This window comes from Protomyctophum bolini, assembly GCF_963924005.1.
Source record: "Protomyctophum bolini genome assembly, chromosome: 14".
In the NCBI taxonomy this organism is placed as follows: domain Eukaryota; kingdom Metazoa; phylum Chordata; class Actinopteri; order Myctophiformes; family Myctophidae; genus Protomyctophum; species Protomyctophum bolini.
This window is the reverse complement of record NC_137875.1, coordinates 40,473,819-40,487,328: the sequence shown is the minus strand read 5'-3', so window position 1 is coordinate 40,487,328 and position 13,510 is coordinate 40,473,819. Positions and strand designations below refer to the sequence as shown.

Below are 13,510 nucleotides of genomic sequence, written 5' to 3'. Positions count from 1 at the left end.
CTGAATTCGCAAATACACAAAAGTTAGTTATTACATTTAGACAACTCCTTATTTGTGCGTGGTCATGTTGGAAAATGGATTCTTGAATGATCTCAAATAAGATCCCCACTCTTAAAAAAATGGCATTTCAGAGATGAGCGGAGCAGTCCTGGAAAAGTGTAATGTTCTATGATTAAAATGATCTCTCTCTCTCTCTCTCTCTCTCTCTCTCTCTCTCTCTCTCTCCAGAGTCTGTGAGGTTGGTGAATGGGACCAGTGTGTGTTCAGGCAGAGTGGAGGTGAAATCTAACCAGTCGTGGGTCTCAGTGTGTGAAGATGACTTTGACCAGCAGGATGCAGAGGTGGTCTGTAGGGATCTTGGCTGTGGGGCTCCTTCAGTCCTCCAGGGGGCGCTCTATGGAGAAGTGAACGCTTCGATGTGGACCAAAGAGTTCCAGTGTGAAGGCAACGAATCTGCTCTCCTGGACTGTAGAACCTCAGACTCAACTAGAAACATCACCTGCTCACCTGACAAGACTGTTGGACTCGCCTGCTCAGGTAATAATAATCATAAAACTAGAAAAGTGGTCACCTGCAGCCTGGCATCATTCACTTTCCTGTGCAGTGAGTGGAATGTACTCTAGCTGCAGACACTGTCATGTCTGTGATTACTTTGATTCTGATGGGATGAGAAATCACATCCAATATAAGCACATGGTTGTGAATCACCAAGGTGGAAAAACTGGAGCTAATTAGGCTATTACCTTGTACTTCCTGCTGCCACCGTAGTCCAATTGAATTGTGGAATTGGTTGAATTGAAGAAGTAATCCAGCACCGCACCACAAAGCACAAGGCACCACAAATATGTTATGCTTAGGGCACCCAAATGGCCAGCAGCGGCCCTGATTACCTCTATAGTAATGTCATCAAGGGAGACTTGTCCAATATTTCACATGTCATCATGATTGGATAAGATTGACCTCTACTATATTGCCCTGTGCTCAGAGGAGCACATATTTCTAGTTTAGAACATGAAAATGACATTGCTAGCCTGAGATAAAACAGTAAAATACCAACTATACTTGTAATTCGCATTCCTATTTAACAATGAAAGTAATAGTAGTTTATTTTCTTTTTTGCCACTGTACAGAGCCTGGTGACGTCATGTTGGAGGGAGGAACCAGTAACTGTTCTGGTATCCTGAAGGTGAAAAACCAGGAAGAGTGGAGACCAGCGGGTTCTATTTATGACTGGAACCTGAAGTCATCATCTGTAGTGTGTAGACAGCTGAACTGCGGCTCTGCTGTTTCAACACAAAGGAGGTCTGATGCAACCGTTGAACCTGTGTGGAAGATTCCATGTGTTGGATCTCAATCTTCACTGAGGGAGTGTGGAGCAAAGGAGTCTCATAATTCCACTGAGAGACTGGAGGTGTTCTGTTCGGGTAAAACACATAAACAGTGACCTCCACTTCACCTCCACAACTCTGCGTGTGTGCGTGCATGCACATGCGTGTTTAATAAGATACATGTACATTGACACCCCCCTTCTCTCCCCCCCCCCCCCCCCCCCCCCCCCTCTCTCTCTCTCTCTCTCTCTCTCTCTCTCTCTCTCTCTCTCTCTCTCTCTCTCTCTCTCTCTCTCTCTCTCCAGATTCTGTGAGGTTGGTGAACGGGACCAGTGTGTGTTCAGGCAGAGTGGTGGTGAAATCTAACCAGTCGTGGGTCTCAGTGTGTGAAGATGACTTTGACCAGCAGGATGCAGAGGTGGTCTGTAGGGATCTTGGCTGCGGGGCTCCTTCAGTCCTCCAGGGGGCGCTCTATGGAGGCCTGAACGCTTCGATGTGGACCAAAGTGTTCCAGTGTGAAGGCAACGAGTCTGCTCTCCTGGACTGTAGAACCTCAGACTCAACTAGAAACACCACCTGCTCACCTGACAAGACTGTTGGACTCACCTGCTCAGGTATGATCTAATAATTTTAGTAATGTCCTCAAAATATGAGGAGGGAAAATGACCATCCATGCCGCCAAAATTTTAGGACGGAATTGCAGCAAAATTAACCATGTATGGCGCCGACATTGGCGATGTGGTTGGCCGTTGTGATTGGCTGGAAGCTGTGCCGTTATTCCCATTATGTGCTGTGATTGGCTGAGCATGGCATAACGGGTGTGATATTCCGTGCTCAAACTTTGAGTTTTGAGTTTGACGTTTGGTCATTTCCGTTACAAGAAGTTCACCCGTTTGCCGTCTTGGGAGTGACAGCTCACCATGTGTTAGTGTTAGACAGTGTTAGGAAAGTATGCTTTTCTGTATTTGGTTTTATGGGTCCCTCTTGAAAATGAGATGCTGCATCTCAAGAGGCTGTCCCTTCAATAAAAATCTGAAATCTGAATAGATCCCCACCATCTGTTAACAGAACGGGTGCATGCTTTTGGTTAGACATACCATTGGTCTGATATCTCAAACCCTCACCCTCACCCTAACCTCCCACGGGGCAGCACACCTAGTAAGTAGCCTTGCCGAGCCATGAGGCCCATAGGGCAGGAGCTTAACTCCTGTTTCTGTAGCGTGAGGCAGCTTGATGTACACCCCCTGGACATGACGCTAGTATGTCGCAGGCACTTACCCCCTAATCCAACCCTTGATGCTGAGTGTCAAGCAGGGAGGCATTGGGTCCCATTTTTACAGTCTTTGGTATGACCTGGCCGGGGATTGAACCCCGACCTCCCAGTTTCAGGGCGGACACTCTAACCACAAGGCCACTGAGCTGGTGCAGCACACCTAAACCTAACCTTAACCCTCTCCCAACCCTTAACGCCCCCCTCACCAACTTTAATCCGGTCGTCTTAACGCACCCCTCACCAACCTTAACCAATGCTATGTCTAACCAAAGTTTGCGTCCCAACAGAACACCACCATCCATTAACATGGAGTGGGAGAACTGAACACTTTCGGCTCACAAGTCATGTCTGCTCTAAATGGTTTGTAACGGTCTTGTCTCTGTACAGAGCCTGATGACGTCAGGCTGGTGGGAGGAAGCAGTATCTGTAGTGGTGTACTGGAGATGCAACACCAGGGAGACTGGAGAGCCGTGGATGGTCAGTCCGACTGGAACCTGAAGTCATCCTCTGTCGTGTGTAGGCAGATGGACTGTGGCTCTGACGTTTCAACACAAAGGAGTCCTGCTTCAACGGTTCAACCTGTGTGGTGGATCACAGCTGACTGTGTTGGAACCGAGGCTTCACTGAGGGAGTGTGGAATGACACTGTCTGAGAATTCCACTGTCACATTGGAGGTGATCTGTTCAGGTAACACAAACAGTGACGTCCGTCTACTTGCCTACTCACTTAACCTATACCTATCTACAGCATAGAAACAGGATGTTTCTTTTTCTGAATGAATTTAAAATAACTTTTTTGCATCGTCTAATTTAAGCAAAAGCCATACAATATGTTGGATCTCTAATCTTGGTTCCATCTCATTGGCTACTCTATACTGTAAATGTAAATATCTGCTGTACTATAATTCAATCACTCGTGTCTTGTTACAGATCTTCTGTTTAAGCCAAACATCAGCGTCTTCCCCACTCTAAACGGGGTTTCTGAGGGCCAGCTGCAGGGGCATCAGGTGTCTCTAAACGGGGTTTCTGAGGGCCAGCAGCAGGGGCAGCAGGTGTTGGAAGGTTCCAACTTCAGCATCAGCTGCTCCATCCTGCCACAGTACCCAGACGGCTCCTTCTACCTCACCTTCACTGGAGCCAACAGCACACACAACCACACCCAGCCAGCTGTCAATCACTCTGCCAACTTCCTGTTCTTCGAAGCAGGCCCCGGCCACCAAGGGAATTACAGCTGTGCTTATCACGTCGACGTTGTTATAAATCACACCAACGTGTTTTCTCACAATGTCTCCTCTGAGAGCGACATCCTCTCTCTCACCGTCGTCACAGGTAACCTGAATGAAATTACCGTTAAACCATTCTGAGCGGGAACCCCTTTTGGTGTTTTAAGCGTTAATGTTATACTTTAGCTGTTGAAAAATAGCAGACCTACAAGCTTGTAGCGCGTCACCGAGTGCCACGCTACGAGCTTGCAGGTCTGCTATTTTTGATGAATCTTGAAAATGTGGCTCAATTCTTTGAATATATATTCTTTCAGAGTGAATGTTTTTAACTCAAATCTTTGCTTCTGGTGGCAGGGGGAGGGGGGTCCTTGACATGAAAAAGGCTGAGCACCACTGACATAGAAACACAGGTTTTTCAGAAATCTGATTTAGAATCGGCCTCAGGTCTAAATGGGTTAAACTCACAATATGAATCTCCGTCAGGCATGATTCAATCAAACCAAAGTTTATCAAATGTTCTTACATGATTTGATGATGTTTTATTTTTCACAGTCCCTCCTACAGTCCCTCCTACAGTCCCTCCTACAGTCCCTCTGACACCTGAGGACGACAGCAGCAGAGTTACAGTCACTGTGGTGGTGCTGCTGTTGGTGCTGCTGTTGGTGCTGCTGGTACCCATCCATGCCCTCTATTGTCTCTGGCAGGTAATACATCTTTACACAACACAAGACTGGAATGTGTATAAATGACAGTTAAACCAGAGTTAGGAGAGAGATAGGAGGGTTTTCAGCCAGATGTGATGCAGTGACTTAACGTTGGGTGTTTCTGTGTTTCTCCAGGCCAGCAGAAGACATAATGCAGGAGTGTGGGACACTGCGACGGTTCATTATAATGTCGGAAATGAGAACATTGATATCGAGTATTATAATGTTGTTGGTTCTGATTCTGAAGTTGGCATCGAGTATGAAGTGATAGATGAACAAGTAGTTGTTGAATCTGGCTCCATTGAAGAGGCAGACGACTCAGACTATGAAGAGATAGATCAACAAGTAGTTGTTGAAGCTGCTGGACCCAGTGAGGAGACAGAATACCACCAGTATGAAGAGATAGATCAACAAGGAGTTGTTGAAGCTGGACCCAGTGCTGAGACAGGAGTCCAGGCCCCATAGACACTTGAGACGCTCGGGTGGCACAGTAAAGTAGCTGTGCCCACCAGGGTCTAGGGGGGTTCGAATCCACCTCATCTGGCTTTGTCGAGCATGTACACAAACACATTTGGCCCATGTTCGGGGTAGAGAAGCCGGGCGGGGAGGGTGATATATAATGTATATAGTCACTGCACATAATCCTAAGTAGTAGTAAGATGAAGGCTCTACATCCTCCCGGTATGATCTCCAGGTGAGCTTGTGACAATGTACAGAAATGTGTGTGGGGGGCAAAAAAAGGGGGAAAAAATAAAAGAAAACAAGATTGACAGGAACAGACAGACAGAAGTACTGTACTTGACCTGATGTTTGTGGTTGTAAATAGAAATTGGGGATAAAAAGGGGCAAAAAAATATATAATAAATAAAGAAAAAAAAGATTGACAGGAACAGACAGACAGAAGAACAAGTACTGTACTTTACCTGGTGTTTGTGGTTGTAAATAGAAATAATTCCTCCCAGTCCACACAGACCATAGCTAAACGAGGACAGACAGAAGATGTGATTTTGAAACGGAAGCCTTGTTGCGTTTTTATTTAGCTTGTTATGGGGGCATGGTTAAATCAATTTATGTAGTGTCACGGTCAGTCATCCATGCTGGCGCTGTATAATACTACAAATATTAGCCGTCCCAAACGTCAGGCTCAACCGCCGCCTATCCAGTCAGGATGCTCTCTGTGGTTCCTCTATGGAACCATGCCCCGAGAATTAATATCCCAAGCAGGCAACAGCAACACGTAAATAGTCGTGTATGTAGGATAATTAAAATAGTCAACTTGATGAAGGGCTATAGTCAGTGGTTGCTATACAATTGTTACTTTTACATATTTTATGCGATTAGGGTATTAATATGAATAATCTTGCTTTGTCATGTGTAATCCCTCCATTTTTTGCTTTGTGTTTTGTTTATATATTTTTTTACAGAACAGTGTTTGTTATGAGCAGTAAGCCATAGTGTAAATAGGAGGTTATTGTTCCAAAAAAAAATATGTATGTGATATATTACCATGTTTTTGTTCTTTTTTTTAAGATTTAAAGATTTAAAGATTTTTTTTAAATCACAGTTAAGCAACTTTACTTTGTATTGTATCCTTTTCTTTGTGTTACTTATCTCTATTGTTGGATGAACACCTCATTGAAGTTGGTATACTGTACATATAGTCCATTATGAAGGCATGAAACCCATTCAAAGCGCATTGGAACTGAATGCACCTTCATTACTGTGAAGTCGACGGCTGTCACTTAACTATAACTATTCATACAGTTTTAAACAGTTGAATTGATGAGATAATGTAATGTTTTTTTCTTTGTGCCTTTTGAAATAAAGACAAAAGTCCTGAAAATGAAGAATGTTTCTCCACAATGTGTTGTGTGTAGTAGAGGAAGCTCCCATCGGTTACCATGAACACAAACGCATCCAACAGCAGCAGCAGAAGACAAGCTGCTATGGTAACTAAACTGACATTTTAACATAGATTAAATACTTTATTGGCAAAAAAACTAACCCTTTTCAAGAGGGATTTGGCCATGAAAGAGCCTCGTCAAACACATGTTCATTCAAAGCAACACGGAAACAATGAATGCAGAGTGAAGACATCACAATAGCGCACACGTTACACCAGAGCAAATAACAACGAAGAATCATAAATAATCATAATACCTCTCCATCATCTTCAGGGGGGTCCCTGGCACTGAGGCCGGGGCCACTGGAAAATATATGCAAAACATGTGTTCATTCTATCTGATAATAAATACATTTTGTTCTCAGTCCCCCTGGCCAAATGAGATATAGTCTTCTGGACTATAGACAGGGCTATTTGTGTCTATGTTATAATGTTAGTAGCCTATGCATGCGTTGGCATGTACAGTAGGTTCCGGTTCTATTTTATGTAGAAGTTAAACATCAGCAGGGTCACCACTGTCTCTGCTAACACAATCTGAGAACCCATCGTCAAACAATAAAGGAAAAACAGCGCCCTCTTTGCCAGTCAACAGTCTGTTGAGAGACTACTGCTAGTGCTAACATGACAGCTAAACTGATCATGAGCTAAACCTAGAAGTGTGTTACATGACCATCCCCTGGTGGACAAACTTGTAAACAGCATGACATGCAGTATATAATGCATAATGAACTGTGAACAGACAAAGCAACAAGAGACATCCTCATCCTTACATAAGTAATAGGAAGAATATGAACATGAGGCAGGCGCAATCTGGTATCACCAGAGTAATCTAGTAGGAGAGTAATGACACTCTGTTGACTCCCATTGTAAGTGTAACAATGGAATGCGGAAGTGCTCATCCTATCTCAATGGGATAGTTCCAGCCATAGGAGCAATGTTTGGAACTATATAGCATAGGCACCCGAGCTTTACGGCGAGATCAAAGCGTGTCGCCACTCTTACTAGATTACTCTGAGTATCACATGCATGCTAAACAGACTAGACTGAGGGACAGCTTCTGCTGCACATCTATTTATTCACTCATAATTAAATATATCTACCTGCTGCACTTTAGACCATGCTCTGCTTTTCCCCCCCACCTTTCTTCACTATTCACCAGTGGTAGAAGGTATTTTAACACGTGGTGATGTTGAAGCGTGGGCGGGGCTCTGCTGGAAATTACATACATCAAACATATCAGATATCAGTGATTCACTGGTGTGTTACATCGAACTTTATACTATGCTCTGCTCTCTACCTGTCCTCAAACGAGCATGACAGTGTAATCAAAATAATAATGGTCAGATCATCGCATACAGACAGATGTTTTATTTACTGCGGAGAGAACACATGTTTAACTGATCACTCGTCACTCTCGTGGTGTTTTTCCCCCTCTCCCTCATGGTTCCATAAGGATATGTAGGCTACAGGAGAAGGAGAAGTAGTCCGCACACTGTTTGTAGCTCCCACAGGAATTGTATTAGGTATAAGGATGACAACGTTTCGATCCCTTATGGGTCTTCGTCAGGTGGCCTTGGCCTCGTTTAACAGCCACGGCAATGTTATGATGATGAAGATTGTTTTCAGAACTTTGCTCTCTTAATACCCTGACGTGTTCACTTGTTCCAGCTTATTGTTCCACCTTGCTTCAGGAATACACAAAATACACATTAAAGAAGCAGCCAAAACTGCAAATAAGTTTGCCATGGATAATGCTTGGTCACTGTCACATGAGACACACACTATAGCTGTTTCAGTAGTCTTATGTCCCTACGAATCCATTACACACTTTGTGTATATTATGTGTGAAATATTCCATTCCCCTTAACGCCCAGTCCACCACAATTCACAGTGCATCTACTGTACTAGTTGTAACAATTATCCCCAAAGGCACCCCGGGTCTGCAACTTGCATAGTTGTGGACTGGGCTTATATTAAAAGGTCCAAGGACAGTGATTGCTCGACTTAGTGGTAGCTTCTTTACCTTCTATAAGAGTTCGGGTGTCCATAATAAACTAACAGGAAATTGTCACAACAGTCCTGCTTATAATATATTTTGTATCTCTATGTCACTGGATTTCCACTAAACTCAAGTCAGATTGCAGAATGTGTGATGAAGAATACAGTGGTCAGCTGGAAGTGCGAGACGCAATGTAGGCTATTAGTCCGTAGGATTGAATAAAGAAGTGCGTTTGTGTGACCGAACGCCGCATAGTACGCATAGCCCCGTAACTTCGGGAACGGTAAGACTAGTATAGTCTACTCTACTACACAGTCTACACTACAGTAATTGTAACTTGTGAAAACACAAAAACATACCAGGCCAGTCAGAGCAGCGTTATGGACGTACCGTAAACTAAATGCAGCTGTAGGCTAACGTTCGTCATTAAAATCATAAAATCGTTCATTTGAGAGTGTCACTCAAGCCCCCAGACTGTAGTGCCCATAGGCTACTTTTGCAGTCCAGTTGGGTATGGGTGCTGGTTGGTTCCCAATCCCAAAACAATTTGAAGTTCAGATTAATCACCACTAGAGAGCACTGAGTGACAAGAATTGAAATGGCAGTGGAGTGTGAGGTAGCTAGACTAAAAATAAATAGGTAGGGTAAGGGACCCATGCAGTTTTATGTTAAAACTAGTCCAACTATCTCCCTATTAGTAATCATTGTTACACTATTGTTCAGTTCAGTAACATGGGACTGTTTGTCTCCTCTTTCGTGAACATAAAATACATTTTACATCATGATTGACAGAGATGTAAATACCGGTAATACCGCTACACAAAGAAACGAATTTTGAACTGGAACTTTATACATTTAGAATCTGATAAATAGGTAGACCTACTCTCTGAAATTGGCAACCTTTAGCCGACCTGGAAATTTATTTTTTGTTCATTAGAGACAGCTCGACTATCAATACACCCCACTGAATAAACTCCTATAGCAGTGATACTCAACCTCAGGCCCGCGGGCCACATCAGGCCCGCGGGACCATTATGACTGGCCCACCAATGAAAATCTAAAAAAAAGAAGAAAAACAAATCTTGAAAATGAAATAAAAATAAAAAAATCTGAATGAAGTTATCTTTGATTACATTATTATAAGTAATACTATTAGAGTTGTACTATTACTCGAACGAAAATAAAAGCTTGGGGGGGGGGGGGGAGATGCAATGTAAATGAAAGACATATACTGTGTATCCCTATTCCCTGACATAATTTTATAGCTAAACGGACAGAATTCTATTTTATTTGAATGATGAAACCCAGCTGCCATTAATAGTTGGAAATGGAAATTGCGGAAATTGCGGAAATGGAAATTGCGGAAATTGTAATTGCGGAAATTGCGGAAATGGTGGAAATGGAATGATGAGATAATGTAATGTTTTTTTCTTTGTGCCTTTTGAAATAAAGACAAAAGTCCTGAAAATGAAGAATGTTCTCTCCACAATGTGTTGTGTGTAGTAGAGGAAGCTCCCATCGGTTACCATGAACACAAACGCATATCCAACAGCAGCAGCAGAAGACAAGCTGCTATGGTAACTAAACTGACATTTTAACAACATTTTACTTTATTGGCAAAAAAACGAACCCTTTTCAAGAGGGATTTGGCCATGAAAGAGCCTCGTCAAACACATTTTCATTCAAAGCAACACGGAAACAATGAATGCAGAGTGAAGACATCACAATAGCGCACACGTTACACCAGAGCAAATAACAACAAAGAATCATAAATAATCATAATACCTCTCCATCATCTTCAAGGGGGTTCCTGGCACTGAGGCCGGGGCCACTGGAAAATATATGCAAAACATGTGTTCATTCTATCTGATAATAAATGCATTTTGTTCTCAGTCCCCCTGGCCAAATGAGATATAGTCTTCTGGACTATAGACAGGGCTATTTGTGTCTATGTTATAATGTTAGTAGCCTATGCATGTGTTGGCATGTACAGTAGGTTCTGGTTCTATTTTATGTAGAAGTTAAACATCAGCAGGGTCACCACTGTCTCTGCTAACACAATCTGAGAACCCATCGTCAAACAATAAAGGAAAAACAGCGCCCTCTTTGCCAGTCTGTTGAGAGACTACTGCTAGTGCTAACATGACAGCTAAACTGATCATGAGCAAAACCTAGAAGTGTGTTACATGACCATCCCCTGGTGGACAAACTTGTAAACAGCATGACATGCAGTATATAATGCATAATGAACTGTGAACAGACAAAGCAACAAGAGACATCCTCATCCTTACATAAGTAATAGGAAGAATATGAACATGAGGCAGGCGCAATCTGGTATCACCAGAGTAATCTAGTAGGAGAGTAATGACACTCTGTTGACTCCCATTGTAAGTGTAACAATGGAATGCGGAAGTGCTCATCCTATCTCAATGGGATAGTTCCAGCCATAGGAGCAATGTTTGGAACTATATAGCATAGGCACCCGGGCTTTACGGCGAGATCAAAGCGTGTCGCCACTCTTACTAGATTACTCTGAGTATCACATGCATGCTAAACAGACTAGACTGAGGGACAGCTTCTGCTGCACATCTATTTATTCACTCATAATTAAATATATCTACCTGCTGCACTTTAGACCATGCTCTGCTTTTCCCCCACACTTTTCTTCACTATTCACCAGTGGTAGAAGGTATTTTAACACGTGGTGAAGTTGAAGCGTGGGCGTGGCTCTGCTGGAAATTACATACATCAAACCTATCAGATATCAGTGATTCACTGGTGTGTTACCTCGAACTATACTATGCTCTGCTCTCTACCTGTCCTCAAACGAGCATGACAGTGTAATCAAAATAATAATGGTCAGATCATCGCATACAGACATATTTTTTATTTACTGCGGAGAGAACACATGTTTGACTGATCACTCGTCACTCTCGTGGTGTTTTCCCCCTCTCCCTCATGGTTCCATAAGGATATGTAGGCTACAGGAGAAGGAGAAGTAGTCCGCACACTGTTTGTAGCTCCCACAGGAATTGTATTAGGTATAAGGATGACAACGTTTCGACCCCTTTGGGTCTTCGTCAGGTGGCCTTGGCCTCGTTTAACAGCCACGGCAATGTTATGATGATGAAGATTGTTGTCAGAACTTTGCTCTCTTAATACCCTGACGCGTTCACTTGTTCCAGCTTATTGTTCCACCTTGCTTCAGGAATACACAAAATACACATTAAAGAAGCAGCCAATACTGCAAATAAGTTTGCCATGGATAATGCTTGGTCACTGTCACATGAGACACACACTATAGCTGTTTCAGTAGTCTTATGTCCTTCTTCTATAGGTCCCTACGAATCCATTACACACTTTGTGTATATTATGTGTGAAATATTCCATTCCCCTTAACGCCCAGTCCACCACAATTCACAGTGCATCTACTGTACTAGTTGTAACAATTATCCCCAAAGGCACCCCGGGTCTGCAACTTGCATAGTTGTGGACTGGGCTTATATTAAAAGGTCCAAGGACAGTGATTGCTTGACTTATTGGTAGCTTCTTTACCTTCTATAAGAGTTCGGGTGTCCATAATAAACTAACAGGAAATTGTCACAACAGTCCTGCTTATAATATATTTTGTATCTCTATGTCACTGGATTTCCACTAAACTCAAGTCAGATTGCAGAATGTGTGATGAAGAATACAGTGGTCAGCTGGAAGTGCGAGACGCAATGTAGGCTATTAGTCCGTAGGATTGAATAAAGAAGTGCGTTTGTGTGACCGAACGCTGCATAGTAGGCTACACATAGCCCCGTAACTTCGGGAACGGTAAGACTATATAGTCTACTCTAGCCTACTACACACTTGTAACTTGTGAAAACACAAAAACATACCATAGGCCAGTCAGAGCAGCGTTATGGACGTACCGTAAACTAAATGCAGCTGTAGGCTAACGTTCGTCATTAGAAGAAAATCGTTCATTTGAGAGTGTCACTCAAGCCCCCAGACTGTAGTGCCCATAGGCTACTTTTGCAGTCCAGTTGGGTATGGGTGCTATGCTGGTTGGTTCCCAATCCCAAAACAATTTGAAGTTCAGATTAATCACCACTAGAGAGCACTGAGTGTCAAGAATTGAAATGGCAGTGGAGTGTGAGGTAGCTAGACAAAAAATAAATAGGTAGGGACCCATGCAGTTTTATGTTAAAACTATAGTCTAAATATCTCCCTATTTAGTAGGCCTAATCATTGTTACACTATTGTTCAGTTCAGTAACATGGGACTGTTTGTCTCCTCTTTCGTAAACATAAAATACATTTTACATCATGATTGACAGAGATGTAAATACCGGTAGTAGGCCTACACAAAGAAACTAATTTTGAACTGGAACTTTATACATTTAGAATCTGATAAATAGGTAGACCTACTCTCTGAAATTGGCAACCTTTAGCCGACCTGGAAATGTATTTTTTGTTCATTAGAGACAGCTCGACTATCAATACACCCCACTGAATAAACTCCTATAGGCCTATATTACTTTAAGACTGTCCGTCAGTCTTAATGAGCAATCAAAGAAATAGCAGGTAAAGAGAAACAAACACATAGCCTAGTTATAGGCTAGACAGGCTGAATAAACTTTTCTCAAAATAGTCAGCTGAGGAAGCTGCATAGCTCCTGCAGTAGCCTTTATGAATCACGTAACTAAAATATAAAATCTGAGAGCCTGAGGTGAGGGATTTGAAATGTCAATGTAACTGTAGCATATATGCTGCGTGCCTGGTGTGTGTGTGTGTGTGTGTGTGTGTGTGTGTGCGCGTGTGCGCGCACGCGTATGTGTGTGTGTGTGTGTGTGCGTGCGTGCGTGCTTGCGTCCCGCAGTGTGCACCGATCCTGTTTTCTCTGTGATTTACATAGCCTACGTTTATAGCTATGTCTATGTGTATGTGTAGTAGTCATCCGTCTGAGTCTGACACAACACAACTTCAAGCTGGATGCAGGCAGGGCAGGCTCCCACAAAACTGACGTATTTTGCGCATTTCCTGCACCAAACAGACAGAGCGAGAGAGAGAGAGAGAGAGAGAGAGAGAGAGAGA

At 43.0% G+C, this 13,510-nt stretch overlaps 1 protein-coding gene across 1 annotated transcript; it reads left to right on the top strand.

Moving 5' to 3' along the window:
- Positions 1 to 416: 416 nt before the first annotated feature.
- LOC308328883 (scavenger receptor cysteine-rich type 1 protein M130-like) lies at positions 417 to 5,004 on the top strand (the record flags this gene model as incomplete). The annotated part of the gene is made up of 7 exons (XM_080782995.1): positions 417 to 537; positions 1,131 to 1,424; positions 1,634 to 1,942; positions 2,989 to 3,288; positions 3,531 to 3,929; positions 4,376 to 4,527; positions 4,663 to 5,004. 7 exons carry the CDS (start codon positions 417 to 419, stop codon positions 4,990 to 4,992), a joined length of 1,905 nt encoding a protein of 634 aa, XP_080639121.1. The 3' UTR covers positions 4,993 to 5,004.
- Positions 5,005 to 13,510: the final 8,506 nt, after the last annotated feature.